This window comes from Poromitra crassiceps (assembly GCF_964638095.1).
Source record: "Poromitra crassiceps genome assembly, chromosome: 11".
NCBI lineage: Eukaryota > Metazoa > Chordata > Actinopteri > Beryciformes > Melamphaidae > Poromitra > Poromitra crassiceps.
In genome coordinates, this window is record NC_139643.1 from 33,253,836 (window position 1) to 33,262,851 (window position 9,016).

A 9,016-nucleotide genomic window follows, 5' to 3' on the forward strand; every position below is an offset into this window, starting at 1 on the left:
AACTGCACGATGCATCTCCATACAACTCAAAGTATCACATCCTCAAGTTTCCATATTACTGCACAAGGCTACTTTTTCATCAATTAACACACAAGCAGTCAGATAAATATCAACTCCCTTTTTTTATGTAGAAAGTGCTTTAAAATCTGAACGTCAACATACATTTGAAACATAAACGATTAATCTGATTCGATTCCACGTTCGCATCGTGATGCTATATACAGTACAGTATATACAGTGGAATCCGCTTATAGTGATCACGGTTATAGTGATCATCAACCGCTTATATTGATCAAAAAGCTTGGTCCCAAATCATTCCTATCTATACACATACTGTTTACATAATTCGCTTATGGCGATCAATACTCCGCTTACAGTGATCATTTTGGGCCTTGTCCTTCCTTTAAAACTAGAATAATTTAATTTTTTTTAACCTACAAACTGCCAAAAATGAGCCAACAAGATACAGCAGCGATACTCAGTGCATGTCTGTCTGTATGGAGAGATCATGGCATCTCTGTCTGTCTGTCTGTGGAGAGATGGCGGCATCTCTGTCTATGCGAGACCGCTGTGTTTGAAACAGCTGGAGGCCTAACTTACTGTATGGATTTTTAAAGTCAATAACATTCCTTTACTTTATATGTACTGGATTCATGTAATACATATACTGTATACAAATACAGTATATGTATTACATGAGAAATAAAGAAAAAAGAAAGAAATCGGTTATAATGATCATCCACTTAAAGTGATGGATTTGAGCCGTCCCAAGGAACCCGGGGCTAAATTATTAAAGACTGCAGTATTGATAAGCTCAGGCGTTAGCAATTCCACAGAACGTTACACATGCACGCGCACGCACGCACACGCACACACACACACACACACACACACACACACACACACACACACACAGTAACGGTCCAATGTCAGTCAGGAATCTTAGTATCTTTCATCCGTCAATCTGTTTCCACTTATGTCCAGGAGTGAAAACTACGATGTTCTGTGATTGAAGACACAGTTACTAACAGGCAGACTCTCTCTCTCTCTCTCTCTCTCTCTCTCTCTCTCTCAAGGCTTTAAGTCACTGCAGGTTTACAGGCAGTGGATTGGGTAACCAAGGGATATCGCATTCAGCCACACAACAATGAAAATCACTGCAATGTGAATTAATTTGTTGCCTCTTATGACCTGCGCTGCCCCATAGATCCGAAGTACACGCACACACGCACACACACACACACTCACTCACCTTCAGACAGGTGGGCGGTGAGCGGTGTCTGCGTCTCCTTGCAGTAGGAGACCATCTCTCTGGGGAGGAAGTCGACCTGTGTGATCTTGGAGGCTCCCAGCCGGTGCAGCCTACGCCTGGGCAACAGAGACAGGAAGTTAGCATGAGCCTGGTTATTCTCTGCAGAATCACAAACTCTCATGTATATACAGTATGGTCCGCTATATTTTAATCTGTACCAATGGTGAAACGATGAAGCCGATGAAATAACAGGCAGAGTTGAGTGTCTGTAACAACTCGCTCAATACTTTAAAGGTTGCAACATCATGGATTCTTCAGTTTGTCTGTTCTTTTAGCCCAGAGAGATTAGTTGGTTTGCGGCCAAAAGGTTGGAAGACTGTGGTTGGGGAAAGTGAATGAGTAACACTCTTACCCTGCCTCCACAACTACAGTTCAGCTGCCCTTGAGCAAGGCACTTTACCCACCAACTGCTCCAGTGGAGCTGCTCAGTGACCGACAGTAGAAGACTGTGGTTGTACTGGGAAGCTCCCAGCTGTGAACGTGATTACTCGTATGAATGTGTGGCAGGGTTTTGCTGGAAAAGAGCAGTGCACGCTCAGTCGGATTACCCTGAATAAATAAAGGTAGGTATAAAAATAGTTTTGATTCATTATTTTATTTTATTTTTGAAGAATGCGTAACAATACCCTTTGGCATTATGCTCTTTTTGCCATTAATCGTGTGTTCTGTGGTGTCGGATATCGGAAGAGAGAAGAGGAAGAGGAGATGACGAGGATGTACCCGAGCTCAGAGTCGGCCTGCAGCTGCAGCACAGAGGGGTCAGTGTCCCACTGCAGCGTCCTGACAGCACCAGCAGGGGGGGCAAGGGAGGGAGGACAGGACATGCATGGTTACAAACATGACAAATTAGAACATACACAAATTATGCATTGGCACACATATAACATTAACATAGGCACACACATGAACACATGTAAGCGCGCACGCACGCACGCGCACACACACACACACGCACGCGCACACACACACACACACACACACACACACACACACACACACAACCGCACACCACTTATCTAGAGAATGGCTTCACACAGGAAGTCCCATTGTATTACATGCACAGACAGGTGCTGTCAGTGGAAAAATGTTGAGACAAGTGGATAGGAGGGCTATGCATGAGGGAGACATTATATTTCATTATACTTGAATCTACTGTATTTACAGAAAGACTATTCATCTCTTGTAATAGGTTTCTTGATCTCCTGCCAGGAACAGGAAAATATTGACAAGTCACAGCAGGAAACTGTCAAACGCTTGTGCAGAAGACTGTCAAAATGGTTTGACTGCTGTCAGAGGAAAAATTGTATTTGACCTGATGACTTTTAAATTTATAAGATCATATATGATTATGGGAAGCTAAGAAAAATTGTCTGGCCATTGTTCAAGATTACCTATGCAACCCAATTTTAGCTAAATGTAAGACTTGAATCCTATTTTTATTTGATCTAGCTTACTAATGCATATAGCTGTGTGATGTCAGAAAAATTTGGGGGAAAAGTGACACTCTATCTTTTGATGTTTCATAATGCGCCAATTTGTGCTAAATAATACATTGAAACCATGGACAATGTATCCAGCAACGTGACTTACATCTCACACCCATATACATGTAGTAGCATAACATAATCACATTCAGCACATGCAAATCCAAATAAAACCCATATAAAAACAAGCGGCAGTGTGGCCTGCTTAACATACACATAGGTGGTATTTGCCATGCATGAAGAATGAGTGTGACAAACCATGAGGAAATCCCTGAGCTCCTTCAGTACATTTCTATTGTACTTGAGCCTCTCTAGCTAAATTTCGGGCGGAACTCATAAACAAACTTTAAGGCGCGCCGGTGCTGAAATGTAACAGCTGTGACACGATAACGCTTTCCGGTATACTTTTTGATAATACCTTTTAGGACCAGCAGCAAACATGCCCGTTAGACCCTGAGCTTGTGGCACACAGTGCCAGGCACGAGTGGCAAAGCATTTCTTTCCCCTGACCGACTGGTTGTTTTACGGTAACAGCGATGACACTTTAATTAAGCAGCCAATTATCAAGCCTCCGTCAATGACTTCCGCGGCTCAAACCATGCGAGTGGAAATCTTTCGAGCCGGTGTTAAGGAAGACAGCGGGGGGGGGGGGGGCTTCGGACAGGAAGTTGCCTGAGGAGAGTGGGAGGGGCAGTGCGCTGTTTCGCCCTTATAAAGAAAGTTGTGGGGGAGGGGCATTCCTGGGTTGGAGGTGAACATGCTTACCTGTTGCTCTGTGCTTCGGACTTGTTTTGAGAGAAACCTGACCTAAGAGGGGACACACACACACACACACATATACACACAGCCACAGATGGAGGAGCTCAAAATGGCATGCCATAACCCAGGGTGGATTTGGGGGTGGTGGAGGATTGTTCATTCCAGGCATTGATTTGGACTAACTCACCAATTTGTAAAATCCAATTGGTAAAAGCTACAAGGAAATACAAAATCCAAATTGTATGTAGGTGAACTGCATTGTGGGAACTCAGCTCAGTTGCCACATCTTCTGCCCCAATTCCACCCCTGGGCCGTACAACAACACCAGACTAATGCCCCCTGTGGGCACGGCTCACAGATCCACCTCCACACTGAGCTGCCACTGGGTAGCAAATGGAAAGCGCTTGAGTTGTTGATGACCACTTTCTTCTTCACTGAATTCAGCAGAGCAAGCGCGGCGCAGTCGCTGTTGTGCCGCTGTGGGCGTGTTCACTAAACACATGCTGCAGTGGCAGAAGCGGGTATGACACATGAGCCAGCTGTGAATAATGCACCGTGGTGATTGCAGAGCACCCTGGCGAACAGTGACAGAACAAAGGTTACATCAGGTCACGTGTGCTCTCACATCAGCTACTCTACTTGCCTTTCCTGCAAATGTATGTGTTTAGTCCTGTTCCAGATTCCAAACTTGATTCTATCGAGTGGCTCACCAAGGATGCTTTCTGAAGGTTTATCAAGTCCTTGCACCGTGATGTCTGGGAATAGCAATCTGCATCCCTCCACGTTTTCAAATGAACAACTACGTCACACGTCTGACTATAGCTGAAACTGACCTTGAGGTCAAACTTAGCAAACAAGCTGTATGTACTACTGTGGTCATCAAAACACAGGAGGCCATGACAAATGACGGATACACCACATTCAAAACCTAACAAGGCACCACCAACACTTACTGACACTCATCCTTACCTATACCTGTTGCTCCAGTGACAAGAGAAAGAGACAGAAAATGTGTCAGAAAATTTGAAAAAAATGTCCAAACTAATAATTACAGGCCAAGGTATTCTCACATTACCAACATTGAGAGGCCATGAGATGGCTTCAAGTGCTCTCCAGTTTCTTTTCTGCAGTGCATTGGTAACCTCTCAAAGCACATCCCTGGTGCATACTGAGCAAAACCCTCTTCCACATGAGCGTCTAGTCTAGAGGCTCTTTTAGCTTGATCTGAAGAATGTGAACCATGAATGAGGTATTTTCAGCATTTGAATTTCAAAAGTCTTTCCTCAAACCCGGAGGGGTATCAACTTCAACCCTCTTTTTTCAGAGTGATGTAAGGCTTAAAGTGAGGAAGACGTCCAAGACTTTGGCCTACCTGCCCGCCGCTCCCCCATCAGCCGAGTCCTGGCTCCCCGTCTCACTGGGCGTGCTGACTGATTTGGAGGGGGACATGGGGGTCGGGACTAAATAATGAAAATAACACGTATCTAACATTAACGGCTGCAGCGGATGGACTGCTCAACGCAAACAATGACGATGAGAAGAAAAGGGGCGTCCACAAAATCCAAAAGAACAGGATGAATGGAATGATGGGAAAGCAAATCAAGTGGAAAAAGCATAAAGATTAAAATAAAAAATAAAAAAATAAAACAAATAAAACAAACAAAAGGGGGACAGAACGTCAAACTTTTTTTTTTTTACTTTGTTTACTTTGCTATGCGGCTATATTCTGGGATATATATATATATATATATATATATATATATAAAAATATATTAAAGCTAATAATAGTCATAAGCAGTGACCTAATTCTGATGTATCTTGGGGTGTTGTTACAATTTCAGACCACTAGAGAACAGTGCTGATGAACAGGCTTTTCTCAAAGCCTGCTCGAAGTGACAGGGATGATCCAGGGAATTGAAGTCAATCGATCAGATTTGGAACATGTGTAGACGGACGAAGGACGATATCTTTACAGGATATCTTCAAAATAAGTGGCATGTATTTCTCTATGAATGTAGTTTGATGCAATTTAGTTTGATTTTGTTTAGTTTAGAATTGATCTTTTTTTGTCCAAAGACTATTACAAGGTACTGTACACACAAGGAAACCAATGGAACAAAATCAACTAAAAGATGAGAACATATGCTATAAAGATGACACATCAAATGTAATTATGAAAAACGTTCATCATTGTCGAATGACAATGTGCCTACAGTAACAGATCATGTGATGATTTTAATACTTGATGAAATCTACAAAAATGAAGGGGTTTTTTTCTACATCAAACTTTTACAAAATCAGAGAAAATACAATTAAGTAAAATAAGAAAATGGGGGGGGGGGGGGGATTGCACACAACTAAGACATTGTGTCCATTGGTCAACGTCACAACATATGAAAGCTATATTCAGATATATGCCATTTCCTACTGCATGCAAACACAACCCCCACAGCAGGCATGTCCCAAATGCAATCTACTGATACAACATGCAGACGTCTGCCTCACAAATTAAACAATTACTACTATTGTGGAAAATGTAACAAGAGATTATGTACAGACCTGGCAACATAGCAAACAATGTGCTTTAGTTCTACAATCGATTCATGTTAGGAATCAGATAGGCTGGATTGGACTGAAAATTGGATCATTTTCAAAAGATTACACAAACTGTAGGTTGTTGTGTGAATCCCTAGTCCACTGTATGGTGTGTATATTCTGAATAATTAGTTCCTCAGAGGTTATTTGGCTGTAATTATTATTATAAAGGGAACTTCTGCTTGGTACTACCATGTCTATAACTTTTGGTAATTTTTACTGTAGGTGTGCCAAGAATTTACCAACGGTTCTACAGGATGTAGTGCTAAAAACAGTTCTGATTAAGGCCAAAATAACCTTTTCTTTTTAAGGGTATAATGTGTACCTAGTGGAGGCTCCGGTGAGATGCCGATGCTCTGTAGCAGGGCCTCGGTCTCTCTGCGTTTACGGTCCAGGTCTGAATCCTCTGGAGCAGCCTCTTTCTTCTGCTGGCTCTCTGACTGCACAGCATGCACAGACAAATGTCAAGTTATCCATCATTGGTGCGTTAATAGGTTCAAACACAACACGCAAACATGCACACACATACATGCATTTTGATTAAAAAAAAAAAAAATCTTCAGATCCCGCCCCAATTGTACTGTACTTGGCCAATTCCCTCTTACAGTAGGGTGACCCAGCCGTTGCTCCACCCCCTCTGCCGATCTGGGCAGAGTTGTAGACTAGTAGCACATGCTTATTCTGATGCATGTGCAGTGTTGCCACACGTGCTTATTCCGATACATGTCATCTGCAGACTGCAAGCTGCTTCTTTTCACCTGACAGCGAGGAGGAGTTTCACCGGCAGGACGTGGCGCGTGGGAGGATTACGCTATTCCCCCCAGTTCCCCTCCCCCCAAACAAGCTCCCCGATGGACCAAAGGAGAAACTAGTGCAGTGACCAGAACACATACCCTTAATCCAGCATCCCATCTGCAGACGCAGCCAATTGTGCCTGTATGGACACCCGACCAAGCCAGAGGGGGCTCGAACCTGCGACGCTCGTGTCGGTAGGCAGGCAGGGAATCTACCGCTGCACTACCTGGACGCCTGGCACACGTGCATTTTGATCAAAAGCCCAGGCCCATGCTAGCTTCTTGACTTGCAGTACTTACTTTCTACTTTTACTCTCACCACTTCTCTTACTATGTTTATTGATGTCATGCACCAAACAGCAAAGTAAATCCCTTGTATGTGTGAACTTCCTTGGTAATAAAGAAGTATATGTAGTGTATATTCCATACACGTGTGGAAACACACAAACACAATCAATTATCTGTGTCACTTCAGGGTGGAATATAATGAGGTTCAGTTGTGTGGATTTTACTCACTTTCTTTCTTACCTCTTTCTTCTTCCTCTCTTCCTCCTTTCGCTTTTTCTCCTCCCTGATCTGGGCTAGGCGCTGCTTCTTTCGCTCCAGCTCTGCTTTTAGGTCACTTTTCTCCGACATTTTGTCTCCTGAGCTGCAGGAAAGAAAGGGGCGTGGTCATACAGTATATGATCTGGTTTCATTACAAGAAGATACGTGTATGGATATTTGCCTGCACAACAGGCTTCAGAATACCAACTGGGTGTGCCATTTATAGATCCTTAACCTTGCAGGCCCAGCAGCCATTAAGGACTTCATGCAGGCAAAAATAGTGGCCCAAATACTAGCCTCCACTGGGCCTGATGGGGTTTCCACATCGGTGCGGTACTTGGCCCAGTAGCACTGGTCCAGTGTGTGCAGTCTTAATATTCTACCCTGGTATCCTATCCAGCCACAATGAATGAACTGCGATTCATATGGGGCTGGATACCAGGCTAGAAATATTCCTCATAGGGCCAAATTGAGCATTGCCTTTTTCACATTTCTGCTGTTCAATCCCTCAATCCAATTAATAATGTTAGCAGAAAACTGAAACAGATCTTAGTATATGAGGTAGGCTACAGCAGTGGTTCTCAAAGTGGGGTCCGGGGACCCCTGGGGGCCTTGAAGGGGGTTCCAGGGGGGGCCCAGCAAAAAGGGTGATTTGTTTTCACATGAATTCCAAACATAAGTAACACAATCATGACAGAATGTATGACTATTCTGGCCATGAGTTTAATACACTTTCTGTAATAAAACATTAAAGGTGTGACGACCCTCCCACTGTCCTGACTTGCAGGAGTCTGATGTTTGGGGTCGTTAGGCTGATTGGGTGCACCTGGGTGTGGAGGGCGAAACTGGTACAGTCTTAGCACACCTGATACACAGTATGACAATGCAGTAGTAGGCTATACAAGCCAATTTAGAAATGAATAGCGACAGAATTCATGCTTGACTCTTCGCTTATGTACAGCGGGACATAAAAGCATTCGCAGTTAATCCCAAAATTGACATACATTTGCATTTACGTCAAATAGACCGCTTTAATGCGCTTTTTAGGCCTTACGAGTGAGCAGGATTTAGTATGTGTGTATAATAACGCAGACAATAACGCAATCAATAGAATAGCAAATTGTTGTTTCGCAGCATATCTTACCTTGTCTAGTCGTGTTTATATTGATGTGTCACCCCCGGCAAAGATGCTGTCTCACGCTGCACCCCGGAAAAAAAAATCACCACATCCTCCAACTCGCACCGAATCTAGGCCGCTCCAATCTAGGCTAGCTATGAATGGGTGGCTTGAACCTTTTCGTGAGGCTACTGATGACACCGGTTAAAATAGAGCATTTCTGCGGTCAATAACCCAAATGAAACATAAAACAGGTGCATTGCACGCCGATACATCACTAGCAGCCAGCAGGATGATGATGAGACCAGAGAGGGATGAGAGGAAATCCCTCCTCCCTCCACCACACGCACTGTCAGCGTCTCATGACTATTGCAACGCTGCCATCTTCTGGTCATTTGAAGAAGTGCAG

The 9,016-nt window shown here is 43.6% G+C and overlaps 1 protein-coding gene across 1 annotated transcript in view; it reads right to left on the bottom strand.

The window, feature by feature from the left end:
• The window catches only part of dync1i1a (dynein cytoplasmic 1 intermediate chain 1a), a gene marked incomplete at both ends in the record, with an annotated part of 85,498 nt that extends 77,918 nt beyond the window's left edge, over window positions 1-7,580 (bottom strand). Inside the window, 5 exons of the mRNA XM_083645562.1 lie at window positions 1,249-1,368; window positions 2,033-2,092; window positions 4,928-5,015; window positions 6,476-6,590; window positions 7,473-7,580. Coding sequence (XP_083501688.1) covers window positions 1,249-1,368; window positions 2,033-2,092; window positions 4,928-5,015; window positions 6,476-6,590; window positions 7,473-7,580 — 491 coding nt within the window. The remainder of the gene's footprint in view (window positions 1-1,248; window positions 1,369-2,032; window positions 2,093-4,927; window positions 5,016-6,475; window positions 6,591-7,472) is intronic.
• Between the last annotated feature and the right edge of the window lie 1,436 nt (window positions 7,581-9,016).